At 36.4% G+C, this 18,482-nt stretch overlaps 1 protein-coding gene across 5 annotated transcripts in view; it reads right to left on the bottom strand.

Moving 5' to 3' along the window:
• The window catches only part of SYT1 (synaptotagmin 1), a 316,367-nt gene that overhangs the window by 61,447 nt on the left and 236,438 nt on the right, over positions 1-18,482 (bottom strand). For all 5 annotated transcript variants that reach the window (XM_087934497.1, XM_087934500.1, XM_087934501.1 and 2 more), the window contains 2 exons: positions 17,955-18,122; positions 13,202-13,369 (listed from right to left, as the gene is read on the bottom strand). In XM_087934497.1, the coding sequence (XP_087790623.1) occupies positions 13,202-13,369; positions 17,955-18,122 (336 nt within the window). The remainder of the gene's footprint in view (positions 1-13,201; positions 13,370-17,954; positions 18,123-18,482) is intronic.

The raw sequence follows: 18,482 nt of genomic DNA, 5'->3' as shown, positions 1-18,482 counted from the left end.
GCAACTGTTCTGTTAAGAAAAGGCTCCAAGTGATTAACATTTTGACAGAGAAATATTTTTTTAAACTTTGCCTATCTATATTCATTTTAATAAAAGGGAGAGATAACAATAAATAACAAAAAACATAAGATTCTCATTTACTTTATTGTTTTTAGGATTCACCCATTTGTTTATGATTCGTTGTGAACCAATGGGCAACAAAATATTTAAGCATTATTAGTACAGCTTCATTTTTAGTGCCAAACAGTTCTATATATTTTTTTCCAGTAGATATTTGTTTTATTTTTAATGTGCCCATTTTTTTCATAAAGTGTCCCTTCTTTTCTGTAACTATCTTAAATCAATCCACCCCCATTTTGTTGTTCCTTTCACTTTCTTTTCATTGCTTACTTTTCTCTTCTTGTTGTTTTGTGGATCTCAGGATTTAGTTGGCCAAACTCAGTGGTGGGATTCAGCCAGTTTGGGTTAGTTCACATGAACCAGTGGTAAAAATTTTGGCTCCCCCTAGACACTCCTCATCTCATCCATTTGCCTGGCATAGTTGTTGCTGCTCTTCATCTGGCTCCCTGACTTGCCTCAACCACGCGGTCTCTGAGAGCCAGCCAGCTTGCCTGCCTTCAGCTCCATCCCATGTGGCACTCTCTGTGTGGCCCAGCTGAGCTGCCCTGATTTGCCTGGAAGCCTGGATGAAACTTCAAGCAGCAAGGCCTGAATCCCAGCCTAGCTGCCTCCCACATGGTCCAGCAAGCTTGCCTGCCTTCCATGTGGCCAAGTTAAGCTGCCCTGATCTGCCTAGATGAGTGATTGCTAGCAGCAAGGCCCGAATCCAAGCCTAGCTGCCTCCTACATCACCCCACAGTCCCCAAGGCCCTGCATGCTTGCCTGCCTTCCCTACTCTCTTCCATGCAGCCCATGGCCCCATCATGCTTGCCTTTCCTCTTGGGGAAGCAGGGCTGGGAAGGGTGGTTGACTACCGGCTATGGCCTCACCCTGCAGTTAGCCCCGTAGGCCTGCAGCCGCCTCCCCCCCAACTGGCTGACCGACTGCCTCAAGCTGTAAGCAGCCATCTTGGCATGGAGAAAAGTTGTGTCTCCCCATATTCCTGTCACTGTGAGCAGCCTTGTGCACACCTTTAAGTTTAGAGCTCTTCACAAATGAGGAGGAGGGGACGCTGCCTCCCCAATTTGTGAAGCGTGCTAAATTTAAAGGTGCTGCGTGAGGCTGCTCATGGCAAGAGGAATATAGGGAGATGCATGACTTTTCTCCACGCTGAGCTGCTCTCGCCATGGAGGTGAGACGAAGAAACGAGAGAGAGATGAGAAACACACACACACACACACACACAGATGGAGAAATGAGAGAGAGATGAGTGAGAAAAACAGGGAGAAAGAAAAAAGAGATGAGAGAGAGATATGAGAAACAGAGAGAGAGGGAGAAAGACAGAAAAAGGAGAAATGAGAGAGGAAGAGAGAGAGATGGAGAAAGAAAGATGAGAGAGAGATGAGAGAGAAAAACAGAGAGGGAGAAAGAAAGAGAAAGAGATGAGAGAAAGAGATGAGAAACAGAGAGAGAGAGAGAAAGAGAGAGATGAGAGAGAGAGAAAGAGAAATAGATGAAAGAGAGATGAGTGAAAAGAGATGAGAGAAAGAGAAAGATGAGAGAGGGGAGAAAGAAAAAAAGGGGAAAAAAGGAAAAGAGATGAGAGAGAGGGAGAGATGAGTGAGAGATGAGAGAAAGATGAGAAAGAGAGAGAGGAGAAAGAAAAAGAGAGATGAAAAAGAGAGATGGAGGAAGAAAAAAGAATGAGATGAGAGAGAGAGAAAGATGAGAGAAAGAGAGGTGAGAAAGAGAGAGGGAAAAGACAGACACACAGATATCTATTCAACAAAAAATAGAAAAATGGATCTGAATGTTTAAGGTTGCAGACCCCTGGGTAGGCAAACTCCTGGGTTAGGCAATTACCACAGTTGTCAAGTGAACCTTGTGGTCATTAAGTGAGCACTGTGGTTGTTAAACAAGTCCATTTTCCCAATGGGCATTTTTAACTGGAAACTGGCAAAAAACATAGAAAACCTCAGTCACATGACTGTGTGGGGTGTTGTAACTGGTCATAAGTTTGTGTGTGTGTGTGCATAGCTGTCAAAATTCCAAGAACAGATCAAGTAGCTCTGGGGAGGTCAGTCGTAAATTAGAACACTTGCTAAGCAACTGCCATTAAGCGAGAACCACTTGTATTTGGTGTGCCAGTCACATGGCCACCTGGCCATGCCCACCCAGTCACATGGCCACTTGGCCATGCCCAACAGTCACCTGACCACCTGGTGATGCCCACCTACTACCCACGCCCACAGAACCAGTGATAAAAAAATTTGAATCCCACCACTGGCCAAGCTTCTGTCTAGCTAACATTTTTCCTTTCTGTTTTCAATGTGTCAGCAGACAGCCATTTTGCTTTCTTTCAGTTTTGGAAACTTTTTACTTCAAATCTTTAATTGGGTTACAAATTTCAGTCCAGAGTTCTTCAGGCACTCTATGCAATTTAATCTATTAAATATATTTTAACTGTTAAAACATAACTTTTTCTCCTTCCTCTATTAACTGCTTTCGTGCATTTATTTGACTATTTGATCATCCTTCATTTTCTCTATGAACAATTGCCTTTCTACTGCATTCAACATATTTTTAGGTCTTGCCTGACATATCCAAGTGCTTATCCCCATGTAACAAAATACGCAAAAGCAGAATTTTTTTTAAACTGTAAAACGTGAATAATACTGCACGGGACACTCTTTTTAGATGGTATGCAATTATAAAACATTATTACCTTCCCATAATTGTACATTATTATGTACAAGTATATGCTGATTTTAAGCATGTTAAAGGTAATCTATCTTTTATTATATCAGTTGAAAAGAATTGAATAGATATAGAACTATTTATTGTCCAAGTGTGATTGGACACACAAGGAATTTGTCTTGGTGCAAATGCTCTTAACGTACATAAAATAAAAGATACATCAGAGTCAAGAATCAATAATTGGTTGCCCCTGCCTGATCTTTAAGAACCCTCTTGCCTAAAGCTATATGTTCTTTTAAAACTTCCTTAATGCATTTCATATTATCACGAGATTGCCTTGGAATTTTAAAAGTAATTGGAACTACTTCTGCAGAGCTGAAAAAGCAGAATCCAGAATCTCAGAAGCAAGGTAATATGTCTTTTATGGCCAAATCTGTAGGAATAAATCTTTCTTATCTGTACTTTTAGAAATGGCACCTGTCTCTACTAAGCAACTCAATGCAGAGCAAAATAACACAGGATTTCTTTTGTCCCTGAGATTAGATTTTGGATCCATCTTAATTTTAAAACAAAAATGAAGTGCTGAAACGTACACTATTTTAATTAGATATAATAATACAATAGAAATGCCCAGTATATGGCTTCCCTGTTCATTTGTAAATTTTTTTAATATAAAAACGCACACAGTAACACACACATAAGTAAGAACATGTTTATTTGGGGGAAAAAAACCTAATTCAGTTTAATATATAAGGAGATCTAGTTATTAAATATAATAAGGGAAAAAAATTAAAAATATAGAAAAAAATATAGCACTATTTAAATACAACAAAGTTTTGAGAGACATTGAACCAATCAATACACAAAGAAATAAATAAGTAAATAAAACACAGGTGGAATTATTCCAGAATTGAACCAATTTAAACGGGAGCATACTTTTTTGTTGTACAGAAATAATACTGCACTATTTCAGCGGTAATGTTAAATTGTACCTCAGGTTTTTATGATTCCTCTCTTCATATGCAATCCTCGGAAATAATTAGAAATTTTTGCTTTTATTTGCAGATAAATCTAGTTACAACTAAAAAGAAGTATTTTGATTTGAATGACGCTGCATGTCGGAGTCCTGACATCTAGCTCATTCTATGCCATGGTTAGTACTACTTATAACTAGCAAAGATGGAAACAATTAATGACACCTCAAAATACTTTAGAAAACCCCTCACAAGCCATCAACAAGCAACTCTTGAATTAAAATACAGGAAATGGTAGAGATAAGTCAGCCTGTGATCACTGGGGAAAGGGAGATAGGAAACAGTAATACAATTACTCACAAATGCTAATATGCTTTTCCAATTATCTCTAACAGATCAAATTGCATTTAATCTCCTGCCTTTTAAAATTAAGGAACCTGTCACATATAGACTTCATACCAAATAAACGTGATTGTCTAATAATGATATTCTCCCAGCTTTGAATAAGATCCAAATTAGATTGACCCCTATCCATTTGGATAGGAGCTGAACCTTTTCACAGTTCAAATTTAATTTAAGAGATGTACTATCTAGCTGTTCAAGTGATAGTGGCTATTGCTGTCATGGTCACAATATATTCATTGCTACCAACCTGTAACTGCATTTTTTTTTTAAAAAAATCATGTATATACTATAATTCACATCTCTTTGTTTCATAAACTTAAAAAAATGAAATTCAATGTAATATACATAATGCTACCTCATTATAGCTAAAAACTAGGGCAACTAGTGCTTTCTAAATTTCATGCAACTTATGTTGAGCTTTAATATAAATAAAACAAAACAAAATGTATGTATGCATATTTTTGTGCATAATATCAGATGGGAACATACAGTATCTTTCATGGCAAGTTCAGTTTAAAAAACGATCAATCAATCAATTAATTAGAATAGAGCTGGAAGGGACCCTCAAGGTTTTCTAGTTTCACGCCTTGCTCAAGCAGGAGATGCTACACAATTTCAAACAAGTGACTGTTAAATCTCTTCTTAAAAACTCCAGTGCTGAAACACCCACAACTTCTGAGAGCAAGCTGTTTTACTGGTTAGTTGTTCTCACTGTCAAGAAGTTTCTCCTTAATTCCAGGTTGCTTTTCTCCTTGATTAGTTTCCATCCATTCTTTCCTGTCCTGCACTGTGGTACTTTGGAAAATAAGTTGACCCCTCCTCTTTATGGCAACCTCTCAAATAATGGAATACTGCTAACATGTCTCCCCTTCCCCAATCCTTCTTTTCTCTAGACTAGCCAAACCCAAATCCTGCAACTGTTCTTCATATATTTTTTTTTTCCTCCAGGCCTTTCATCATCTTAGTTGTTCTTCTTTGCACTTTTCCAAAGTCTCAACATCTTTTTTGTAATGTGGTGACCAAAACTGGAGGCAGTATTCCAAGTGTGGCCTTACTAAGGCTTTATAAAGCAGTATTAATATTTCAAGTGATTTTGATTTTATGCCTCTGTTCATACAACCAATGACTATATTAGCTTTTTTGACTGCTGATGCATACTGCTGGCTCATATTTAAGTGATCCACTAGGACTCCAAGGTCCCTCTCACAGTTACTGTTTTTAATAAGTATTTGTACTGTTGTTTTTTTCTGCCTAAGTCTAAAACTTTGCTTATCTTTCATTTTGTTGGATAGAGCCCATTGTTCAAGTCTGTCAAGATCTTTTTGGATCCTGAGTTTGTTTTCTGGAGTGTTGGCTATTCCTGCCAGCTTAGTGTCATCTGCAAATTTTACAGTTTTATAGTATGGACATGCTGCTATATAGATATATTTATAATATTAAAATTAAAAATAAGATTAAGCTATTTTTATTCTAGATAGAAATCCTAATTTAATATGAAGTGAAAGAAGCCTAACTGAGTTCAGTTCAACCAAGGAGCTCCTGCAAATGTACTCTCCTTGATTTTGGTCAAATGTTTTGTTTTGTTTAACATTACTTTAGATCTGTTTGTTTTGATAGAAATATATTAAGTCTATGGTTGCACATATGTTTGTTCAAGTCTACAGTTAAGTGAATTATTCCTGAACACTTCTATGTGAAACAACATGTGTCACTTAGTTCTAAGAGCAAGTGAAACAACTCAGTGTCTTAATTTTGATCGCCTTGTTTATTGCATTAACTCCAATGTGTTGTGCACATTCATCAGAAGCCTGTTGTAGCTTCTGGAATTGCTGATTGAAGCTTCAAAAGACATTGCATTGATAAGAGAAAATCATAGCACCTCAAAGCACTAGCCTCTTTTCTACTGTAAATCTCTTATATTGATTTAAATGATTGATATGGCCACTCAATTTTCAAGTAGTTAACACTGTATGGCAGACATGTGGTGAAAAACATAAAAGAGAAGTTAAACAAAACTCACAATATGGAATAACAAAGCTGAACCATAACACATTCCAAAATCACAGTTATATGGACTGGTTAACAAGGTTGGGGCCAACTTAGTCTTGGGAGAATGTTATTATGCAGAGCAAAGTTGCTGAGATGCATCAAAATCACTTTATAGACTCTTCACAAAATCAACCACATTGCAATAAGTAATAGAAACTGTCATTTGAGCACAATTTTCCCATTACATTATCCTAGTTGTAGGTACCATTTAAAACCACACCTTGATTATCTCATTTCTCTGAGGTACTGCATATAATATTAATATATACAGAAGTCATTTGTGCAACCAGCTATATATTAAAAACTGTCTTCATATGAGTTCAAAGAATATTTTAGGATGAAGAAATATTTGAAACAAACAAGTTGGAATACAATTTTTTACTTAAGTAATAGTGCACATTTCTTGCAGAGTCATAAGTAAACCTAAGTGACTGCTGTTTAGCAGAAAGCCTCACATGATTTTATAAACAAACCAACAAATAGAACTAAGTTATTGTTTATCATATTTTTTCTACCACGACATTTATTCATACCTCACCTTAACAATCAGAGATGCTTAGCTATAATTTTTTTAAAAAATGTGTTAAAATCTTTTGACCTAAGTTAAAAACATAAATTTGCAAGGACAAGAAAAAAAAAGTAATGAATATACTGAATGTGAAGATTACAAAAATCATATCATATTTTTCTTTTTTAAACAAATGCATGACTCTTTAATATATTATTTGGTTTTTAAATAAAATGCCATTCTAATTTAAATATATTATTCAGTTTCAACAGTAATATTCAAGCTTCGCTTCAGCTTATATGGCTAACTTCTTTGGAGAGGCTTTTTTTATAAGACCAGATAAAATAATACCTCCTGGCATCACATAATGGGGAATAGGGACAATCAACAGCTTCTCTGGGAATGCATACTTTTCATGGGTCATTTTTGGTTGAAGAAGGAGTTTATGTAGATACATAAATGCTACAATTATTTACAGTGAAATAAACAATAAGCTCTTTTCATTAACAAAGTCTAACAAAGGGTATACAAGGTGAGAAAGTCATACATTTCTTTGACAATTGCTGCAGAAATAGCTAAGTGATAGAGAACATATTAAATGTTCATGTTATAACTTTTTTCTGTGCTTCTAAAATATCAGGTTAGCTGTGGTTGAATACCACTGGTCTGTGTTGTTATTCTAAAGAACCTCGCTGATAAATTAGGACTGAAAGATCAACTTTTATTTTAGATGGTATATTGTCTATAAATCCATTTCAGAATATTTGCATTGTATATTTCCTTTTACCCCACAGCCTGTCTAAAACTATTACAGCAATTTACAATGGGAAACCAATTTTTGCTCTTTTCATGACTATGCTTTGTGTAAGGTATTTTTTTGTTTAATAAATATATTCTGTCTATTGCAACCTGAGTGCAAAGTGCTTTAAATGTCAGTTTAGCATGTATCTAAAGGAAAAATACAAAATTAAATAGTTACTGCTGACATGGTCCAAATTGGCATTTAGAAACTAACAGAAGGACTCTGAAGAAAATGACTAAGGTTTCTTGTTCTCAAACTTCTCTCAGTTTTTTATCTTTAACCTTTTGAAGTATGCATTTCTTTTTCCTATTACCTTTGTGATAATTTGGATGGTGGTAAAAGGAGTCTTGTCTCCAGAAGACTGAAAGAAATAAATGCTTAACTGAATTTGGAGCTTAAACACTTAAAATGCCTACAAGGCCTTGTCATCTTTAATTTTTGTACAATAGCAGCAGTAGCCAGATTGTAATAACAGCACCCTTTATAATGCTGCTGGCCTTAGAATACTAATTCACATAGAGTGGGGTTGTGTAGGGGTGGGGTGGAGTTTTGAACTCAATTCGTTGCTCCCAACCTTTGCTAACCTTAATAATTTATCCAAACATCAAAACAAAACTTACACAAAATGGCGAATGGCCAGAATGGCCAATTTGTATATGCTCCACCGGCATAATGTTATTGTTTGATACTTTACTAAAATCAAAAGATTACTTAGCAAATCAGTGTGTCAACCCTGACACAATGAGCTTTATAATGTAGAATATTGTTGGTTAAATAAATTAAACAACAAGACATTACAAGCCAATGACCACAAATTATAGACTCCAACAATATTTGGAAGTGACAACATTGCCTGCTATTGTTTATATTGCCATCGATTAACCAACAGTAGTTTGAAGTAGAATGTAGTAAGTAGAAATCACATACACTATGATATTAAAGAGGCTAAATGAGTCAAATAAAATGAACTCATGATTTGTTGTTCAGATAGCATTTATCTGCTTGGTAACCGGTCTTCTGCAGAGTATGATAGTTTCTTAAAACTCATGGAAGTTAATAAATATATACACTTGTGTCTTATCTTGAAAATACTTTTTAAACATCAACACTAATGTTTTGTGCATACTAGGAAGATGGAAAATGCCATAGATCTGTTTTATAAGTTTACATGGGTTATTCAACACGGGACAGATTCCCATATCACATTAAAAACCCATCCTTTGGTTTTACTGCTGACCCTTTTAGGAAGCGGCCTGAAAATAGGGCGAATTATCAATGAAGGGGGCAATAGAATATCCAATATTTTTGTCTTATAGGTCAGTGCATCACTCATTAAAAGTAAATGTTATTAGCAAAGAGAGAGAAATATAAAGAGGAAAACCCCCCAAGTAATTAGAGATCATTAAGTGAATGGCCAAACTGTCATTAGAAGGCTTGCAAAAGCTTTTTCCCTTAAGGTCACAAATGTGAAAACTAGACAACTTGTAACTATTGGGTAATCTTTTCAGACATATTTCCTTACCTAAACAGAACGATCACAGATTGGCTAACCTAAGGAACTATCTGCCACTTTGCTGAGGGAAGGGAGGACAAAGAAAACTGTGAACCATGAGATTTAAAATTTTAGTCTCAGTTCCAAATTACCCAATTGCCATTCACTTCAAAGATATTTAAACAGAGAAACAGAATGTCCAAGGGCAGGCAAAAAAAAGCATTGGCAGCAGGAGTGACTTCTGACTTCCTGCTGGCTTCCCCATTGATTTTCCTAGTGAAAATCTGGCAGGAAACACTGAAAATCTTCCTTTCCTTTCCTTTCCTTTCCTTTCCTTTCCTTTCCTTTCCTTTCCTTTCCTTTCCTTCCCTTCCCTTCCCTTCCCTTCCCTTCCCTTCCCTGCAAACAGGTAATTAATTACCTGCTGTTGTTGCAAAGGCCAGGGAGCAAGTGATTGAAAGACTGTCTAGGAAACTGTCATGAAATACTAGAAATGAAGAACATGTGAGCATTGCAGCACCCCTTGTAGTTTACCAGCAGCCAGTATGGTAGCATTAAAGTAGTGACAACTTCCCCAAATTTCATTCCTTTGGGAATTATGGATCCTGGATTTTAAACACATTCTGTAAATTAGCCCATATGAAGTACCTTGGTTCAAAAATTGTTGCCCTATGATGCACCATTTTGCTCAGTTAAAAGTCATGACAGTGAAGATTTTAGTAATACATAGATATAAAATGAAGAAAGAAAAATTCTCCATAAAATGTGTATTAGTGGAACAGACTGTACATTTGGTTTTTTTATGACTAACATTACATTCAGTAATTAAAAAAAGAAAGGAAATGAAGTCTGTTATCAAATGTCTTTTCAGTAATGGAACATAATTACATTTGTTGTATAATTTGGATGGAATCCAGAAGCTTCGGGTTTTAAGTTGATTTTAATTATGTTTTTACAATAATTAGTGGGCCAGGTTGTGGTACCATGCTGTTGAGCACTAACAAGCCAAACACATAGCCAGTGATGCACATCTGGCCTCAGCAATCTTTGCATCAATTTTTGCTGTTTTGTTTGGGTAGCTCATGACATTTTATTGTCTCAATATAACAGGCCCATCTTGCTGTTTAAAATCATCATAAAGCCATTTCATACAGAATACTCACAACAGAATACCTGTGGCTCATATCAAATATAGATAATCAAAGATGGCCTTTCCTAATCCAGTGGCCATTATTGCAGCCTAAAATTGGAAGGACTTTGCAGGCCATTGAATTGTAACTTCCTGCTCAGTACAGTGATCCAAATAAAATTATCAAGAAGGTACGTATATTCTGGCTGTATTGGGAAAAGCTCCTCTCCCACAATAATATGAAAAGTTTGGCAGTAGAATTAATTGCTTAGAGAGATTGTGGAGTATCTTCAGTGCATTGAGACAAGCATAAATGGTAGCATTTGAAATGGTTCTTAAAAAGTACCAAGCGTAAGAAAAATCTCCCTACAAATGGAGACATTGCATAAATATTTTATGAATTTTATTTTTGTCTAGTAAAATTGAAATCTATATTAACAACTATGTATATAAGCACATGATAAGTCAACTTGGGGTAAAGATTTGTTCCTTCAGTATTCTAGGATATTATTTCACCTAAATGCCTATATATGAACTCATACATGATCATAGATGATTATATTTCAATCAAGCTGCAGTTGCAGTTGTGCTTTTTATAATTCTTCATGGTAATATGTATCCACTTTTGGAGAAGGCTAGCCAAAATTGAGTTGTTCTGTCTCTTTTTTGGAGTGGCGAAGGCTTTTGCCATACTCATTAAGTAGTGAACATAATGTTTACTTATTCTTCCTGTTATGTTAAGTATATATTAAGAAAACTTTCTTTTAAAAATTGTTTAGCATCCTTTTCCAATGACTTTCTAAACACCAATCTTTCAAACTATTATGTATTATTTACATGGGACTGAGTTCAACTTCCATCATTCCCAATAAATATTGACATTGATCTATGCTACTGTCAAGCCTAGAATCTCAGAAAGAACATTAGTCTATTTATTGCAATAGTTTAGTTCCCATATTTCTTCTATAGTTTAGCCCTAAAAGATTCATCTACACCACCACAATGTGCCACAAATAAATATGGAAATTGAGTGCCAAGAAGAAATGCCAGTAGCATATAATGAAGATAGTAAAGCTGTTTTTGGCCATTTTCCTTAGTAAATTCAAAGTTCTATTGGTTCCTGAAAATGATTTCTGATTAGAACAAGAAGACAGAAAACTGGTACACATATTATAAAAAGATAGACAAAGACTCAAGCACTGGGAAACACATTTCAACTTGCTATCTATTTGAAACCAAATCAATCAACTATCAATAATAAAAATATTTTTGGTTAACTTTACTCTTTATATTATCAACCAGGTTCCCAAAGTTCAATTTGAAGAGGGGGAAAAAAGTAAAAAATCATACAACATTTCCTGGTGTAACAGAACCTGTCATATTGATTTTATTTGAAACAGCATTTGGCCAATCAATCAATCAATCAATCAATCATGTTCCACATATATAGATTTTCATTTAAATTCAGGTGACCCTAAGAAATTATGTATATTATACTATCTTAGCTACATGTAACTTCTACTGTGTTTCTCCAACAATACGGCCTCCCCAATAGGAAGTCCCAGCATGTTTTATAGGCATAAAATGAAATTAAGCCCCTCCCCCCAAATTAAGGCCTATATTAAACATGCAAAATGGGGGGGATTGGCGGGGGGGTTGCTGTTAGGAAGTACTTTTGTTGCATACCTGGATATGGTGCTGCCTGCGTTGACGGATGGGTGGGTGCTATCACTGCCTCGGTGGCCTCTCCCAGTGGCCCCTTCGGGGTCGGGCTTGAGGGACTTGGGAAGGAAGCCAAGCTCAGGTCGTCCCAGCTCTTTTACTTGGCAGGCGGGCGCGCACCCACGGCTCGCTTTCCTGGCTCTGCCCAGCCCGCCTGGCTCTGGTGCAGCCCTGGTGGGATGAGCGGAAGGCCCAGCGAGGAGGCACTCACTGCCTTGGCCAGAGCTCCACCACCAGGCAGGAGGGCCTGCCTGTCAGCTGCGCTGGGCACCCCAGGTGAAGCTCTTCACAGAGCCTGGCGCCAGGCAGGGATGGAGGTTGGGTGCTTCTCCTGGGGTGGGCCAATCCTGCACTGTGGCCCGGGGAGATTTGCCTCCCCACGTGGGCTTGGGCTACCCTCTCGGGCAGGGGAGGCTTTGTCATAGTAGGGTGTCATTTTTAAAAGAATGGGCTTTGCCTTCAAACGATGCCCAGGAAGGTGGCAACAGGAGCGCCTGAAGCTGAGTGTCTCCACCGGACTCTGGTTGCAGGGGGGAACCCTGGCTGGCCCCCCATGGCTGCGCCAAATGCCGCATGTCTGTGCCAAATGCCGCGGCATTGCTCTAAACGCTGCGGCAGCACAGGGAGAAGGGAAAGCAACGGTGGTGGAAGGTCAACATCCAAGCCATCGCCACCCACCCGCCCGAGGGTGCAAGGGGGAGAAGTTAAGTCACCCCTGAAAAGACGGCCTAGCCATTTTTTTGGGGGGGGGTCAAAAAAAAAGGCCTGGCCTTATTTTGTGAGAAACACGGTATATGAACTATCTGAAATCAATAAGTGAAAACTTTCCAGGGTCCCAAGAAATGAGCCTGAGTCCCAAGATACTTTCAAAAAGAGGTGCCCAGTATTAGATTCCATAACACAAAACAAACTAAAGAAATAGTTGATTGTACATATTAGAAGGGCAAGAAGATAAAAACGAATAGCTAGGGCACATAACAGACAAAATGAAATTTGAAGACCTTTAGCTACAATATTCTGATCTTAAGCATCATGGCTATAATGTAGAACTTGTACATCAGTTCAACATGGGATGTACATCAATAAGTGAAATAAGTGAAAACTTTCCAGGGTCCCAAGAAGTGAGCCAAAATATGCATGCATTTAGGGTATCACTCCTGAGATGAGAAGTCCTACAGGTAATCTCTCCTGTGCCAGGGAATTGCTTTGCATTGAGACTTTCATTATTTTCTTCATTTAAAAAGGCTATGCTAAGATTAATGAATGAAACACAGAAGCTAAGATTAAAACTGAATGAATTCTAACAAAGGATATAGTTTCTTACCTCTTCTTTTTCAGCACTCTGCAAATCTCGCCATTCTTCAGTCACATGACCAAAATCTACAGTGTTCATGGCAACTTTATATTCTCCAATAATATCATGCTTAGAAAAGCGGTCGAAGTCATATACAGCCATCACTAAAGTTTTTCCTCCCAGTTCAGAATACGGCACCTAAATTAGAAAAAGAGAAAAAAACAAAAATGTAGCCACTTATAAGACCTTTAAAAGTAAATATGCCTTGATTGTAATTCAAAACCTTTCCTTTATTATCTGCCATCTCCGTTTACCTGAAAGGAGAGAAAAGGCACATTTTCTTGCAGAGGATTTTGATGACATTTTTTAATGGCCACAATACAGTAATCCATAGAAAAATGTGGGAACTCATTCATCAATCAGAAAGTTTTGCCTGGAGTTCTACAAGTTATTCTCCATCATGAAGCTAAAGGCAAATTATCTGCCCAGACACATAAGCTTTCAATACTATTAGAAGTTCCCTTCAATAAATCATGCTGTCACTTCTCTCTTCCCAAAAGTTATAGGATGATAAAAAAGAATGGGTGTTTTTTCCTTATCTGGCATAGAATAATTAAAAACTCGATAGAGTTTTTGGAAAAGAATTTTATTATTTTCTCTTTAGAATTTCATCTTGCTAATGATGAGGCTTGCCCTTTACTATGATATGTTCCTGTATATTTTGGTAACAGGAAGCCATATTCTTGATTATTTTCCAGCTGTTCTCTGCTATAGAGTATAAAGTGTTGTTACCTTATTTCTCCAAAAAGAAGGCCGGGTATTATTTTCTTTTGACTCCTGAAAAAACAGCTAGGCCTTCTTTTGCAGGGTTCTAATTATTGATTCACCTCACAGCGGTGACACTGACAGCCCCCCAGCAGGAGCCCACTGCTGGTCTACTTCTGTGGCCGCTTGCCGCCACTCGCATGCATCTGGCCTCCGTTTCACTTTTAGATGTCTGTTGGAAGGCATTTGCAGACGATAACAGAGCTCTGGATCAATCCGGAGCTCTATTATCAGCTGCAGAGGGCTTTCCAGAAGGCATTTACAGCTAATAACAGAGCTCCGGACTGATCCTCATTTGTGCCTCAACCCGCCCCCTGCATCCCGGGGTGGGCAGGGTCTTAATTAGAGCTAAGTTTGTGGGTGGAGCTAATTTGATTGCATACCTTCAAAAATGTGATAGGGCTTCTTTTCAAGGTGGGTCATCTTTTTGGAGAAACACGGTATTTAGTTATATTACATTAAGAAGAAGATATGCAGTTGATGCATCTTTTATAGGGCTATAAGGCAAAACCTGTTTGGATCTGAATATCAAATCATGGCTGCTTTTAATGATTTTATTCATTTTCAAATATGAACACTAAATGTATTCTTAAAACCAAATAAATGAAGCTTTTAGCCTATGTTCTTCACATATATTTAGCTTTTATTTGTTTTCAAAATGGTTCCCTTCTTGTAAAGTTTGCCATTTATAATAGATGAAAAAACCCTTAGATTTAAAAAAGAAACAGGAAAAACTTTTATTTAAGATAAGCAGGAAATAACATCTGTACATTAATGTACATGTTTGCTGATATTATAAAAGGATACTAGAACTTCGGTGTTTGTAGAGGCAGTGACTGGATGTTTTGATTTATTTAATCTTAGTTTAATCGTCAGCTTAGATCCAAGAGCTGTTACTTTTGTCAGCTTTTGAAACATCCCAGAAAATCATTTTTAACATATACTTCATATAGTGATACCTCTAAAATTATTTTAGGATCAAGGAAAATATAGATCCTTAGCCACCCAAAGGGATGGAAAGTAATCCTGATTTGCTTTTCTTTAATGTTATATTCTGTATGTTTTTAAAATGGTGCTTATTTCTGGATAAGTATATAAAGATTTCATTGTTACACCTCATAACAAAGCACACAAAGCAGATTATGTGACTGCTGAAAGATTTCCTGGCCTATAATGGACCTGGCTCCTAACCTTCAGAGAAAATATTAAGACGTCTTATTATCTTTTGTGAATATCACTAAGTTTCTAGCAGCTATGGATTCCAGTTTGAATCTCATTTCCATCTTGAAAACACTAGGAGGATTATCTCACATGGTGTTAATAACATCAGTTAACTGTGCTATTTTCTTTAAGAGGGAATAATACTCTATTCCCTCCAATAGGTCTAGTGGAAAAGGAATTATTAAACAATTCTTTGTTTTGCTGTATTTATTATGTTCTTTTCTAGGCAAGTTTATAACCCACCTCACAAGTCAGGTCAGCTTTCATAACATCCAAACAGTCAGTATGACAGCATCACAGTATATTGTTACTTTTAATAAAATCAATCAGATTTAAGGCAATATTTTTTTAAATAAAGGTTTATTTGGGTTTTCACACATACAAAATACAAGTAAAACATCTTTTTTGAAAATAGCATGGTCCCAGGTTGAACTTCTTTATATAGACACAAAACTCAGTTTCATGCTCCTTTTTGTATTCTATTCCATATCTTATACTATTTTACATTTTCTATATAGTTTTTCCCCTCTTTTAATTTTCTCAATTTTATTTTGATTATCTCATCTCAGTTCAAATCATTATATTTATACATTTGTCTGTTCTGTTTCAATTTCATATTATCTTTTCTCATTAAACAAATTTTCTCCTGTAGTTACTGATTGGAAGATGACACCTTTATATCTTTTAATTACATCCATTCAACTCTTATGTAAACTTCAATATATAGCTTGAGTTTATGACCTTCAATATAATACATAGTACATAACTTCCAAACAAATTCTGCTTGGTACATTCTTATAATACACACTATATTCTTTAAAAAAAAAGAAGAAAGATTGTAAATATATGTAATTATAAACCCTCATTCCATTCCAGTTCTGTTCTATCATTAATAATCATTAAAATCTTAACATCTTTAAAACTTCTTTTCAATTAAATATCATACTTCCTTAAAAACACATATAATCTCGATAATTAATTTTTCCCTTATTTCTCATTACATATGTTTTATAAATCATTAAATATACCTTTTGTTACATTTATTTATTGACAAGCATTCCACTGAATTACAATAGCTATTTTATCAGACATTTTAATCATACATTGTTTCATATTTTCTAAAATTATTTCTGCTTCTAATATAACCATACTATCTTATGTATCTTTGCAGAATCCCCTTTTCCATTTAATTTTCACCCATTATCTCTAAATAGGCCCTGTTTCTCTATATTTTGCTTCTGTCCTTTATAACTTTTTTTTCCTTTCTTTCTTCCCTCTCATCTTCTCGCTGCCCTTTCCCCCCCTTGTCTCTCTAGTTCTAATTCTCTCTTCTGCATTTCCGTCTTCTGTTGCGTTCTGATTTTATACTTATTTTTCACTCTATTTCTTTTTTGGAGTTGTTTTTCCCAATCTTAAACTTTCCATTCTCTTTCCCCCCTTTCCTTTTTTCCCCCATCTAAGATTACTTGTTCATTAAAGATAGCTTCTTTGTCGCAATCTTCTTGTTCTGCAAGCATTTCTTCTTGTTTCTCATAATTCCAAATCTCCATTTCTAAAAATTGAAATACGAAGCCAAAAGAACCTCTCCCTTCTTGTGCATCTTCTTTGTACTTTTTAAGTTCCATTTTCAGTTCTTCTAAAAGTGGAGCCATTTTAAACAGTTTTAAACAACCACCCGATTGATTTTAGTCATTCAAAACAATAACCAAGAATCTAGAAATCAGCAAGTAATCCAGATAGTCCCCGAGTTATATCTTCTTATTTCTTTTTCGACTTTCTCTTCCTGGGGTTTTTGTTGCGATATTTCAGTTAGAATGTATCTTTTGGAAGTCTTGTTGAGTTTTTGCTATAAGTTCTTTTTTAATTCCAGCAGTCTCCTCTCTTCCAGATCCTGCCCTTTTATTCTTCCTCTCTCCTTTCCTGTTTTCAAAAGCTTTTAATTATCCAGAAATCTTTATTATCCCTTTGAGTTTTTATTTTCAGCATTAAATGCCTATTGATGTCAAAGTGGATTTTTTTTTCCAATTTCTTGCTTAAGTCTCTTAGCTGTCAGTATAGGAAAAGGAGAAAAAAAAACCCAAATCTTTTCCTTTTTCTCTCTCCTTCGCAGCTTAAAAATTTCTTAGGGAACAATGTTATTGTTTTTTAACAGTTTCAATTCCAGGGTACCTTATTTGTTGCTTTTGCTGTTTGACCCGGTCAACCAAAACTTTCTCTTCTTATCTTCCTCCTGCACATTCTTTTCTGGTAGAGTTCTTCTTTGTGATGGCCATTTCTGACCACCACTGCAACCGCCTTCGGGAAAGGGAGTAATGGCCAGCTGGGGAGGAGAGATGCGGCTCTCCTCAACCCTGCTGGCAGGTTCCCCCCTCTTCACCACCTCTACAGGGTGGCTTAGCCCTGAAACCAGCTGGCTCAGGGCGCTCCAGTGGCGAGCACAGATCGAAGCCTCGCAGAGACAAGGTTTCGTCTGTCACTGAAGAAGCTCAAACCAGAAGTTCCCAAATTTAAGACAATATTAAGGAAAGATAGAAAGCAGCAAGGCTTGTGAGTACAGTTGGAATATTCTTGTTTTTAAGTATATTTTTACAAGAAGGCAACCTCTGAAATAGGTATTACTTAAAAAAATCATTGTGTTAACAATAAGAATTAATTAGGCTATAAGCAATTCCTTGGTAAGGTATATGGTTAAACTTTAGTAAACATAAGTCATGAAAAAGAAAGGACACTATAATACCTTGAATGTAAATTGTTCATTGAAGACAGGGTTAAGGGTTTTCCTGTGAACTTTCGTCTCATATTTCTTTTTCTTATCGGGAAGCAGGAAAACCTTCACATATGGATCAGATGTACCACCCATATCTAAAGCAGGCAGCTCAGCAGCTTGAATTATCCCTACTAGAAGCTGGAAAAGGAGATGAGACAGAGGGAAAGAATTAGTTCAGCAAAATTTTAATCAGACATTTAAGAAGAACTTGTTCCTGACATGTCGGTGCATTAATACATACATACTAGTCTTTTAGTTTTCTGGTGTTCTTTGAGTTAGGAATATGTGAGAATAGTAAGGCCTATTAAGTTCTGGACCAGATGAAACTTTAACCAAAGCCAGGCTTCAGGAATTAGTAAACTAAAGGATTACCACAGGACAGGAGCTGAATTACATGAAGCCTCTTCTCAGGATGTATCTGAACTAGAAAAATGTACTTCATTTTTACTTCAACCAATGATTACTTCAACCAACGATTACTCTAAAAGGACTGAAATG

Source organism: Pseudonaja textilis, chromosome 5 (assembly GCF_049901715.1).
Source record: "Pseudonaja textilis isolate UNSWEBS1 chromosome 5, rPseTex1.2, whole genome shotgun sequence".
In the NCBI taxonomy this organism is placed as follows: domain Eukaryota; kingdom Metazoa; phylum Chordata; class Lepidosauria; order Squamata; family Elapidae; genus Pseudonaja; species Pseudonaja textilis.
This window is presented reverse-complemented; position numbering and strand designations above follow the sequence as displayed.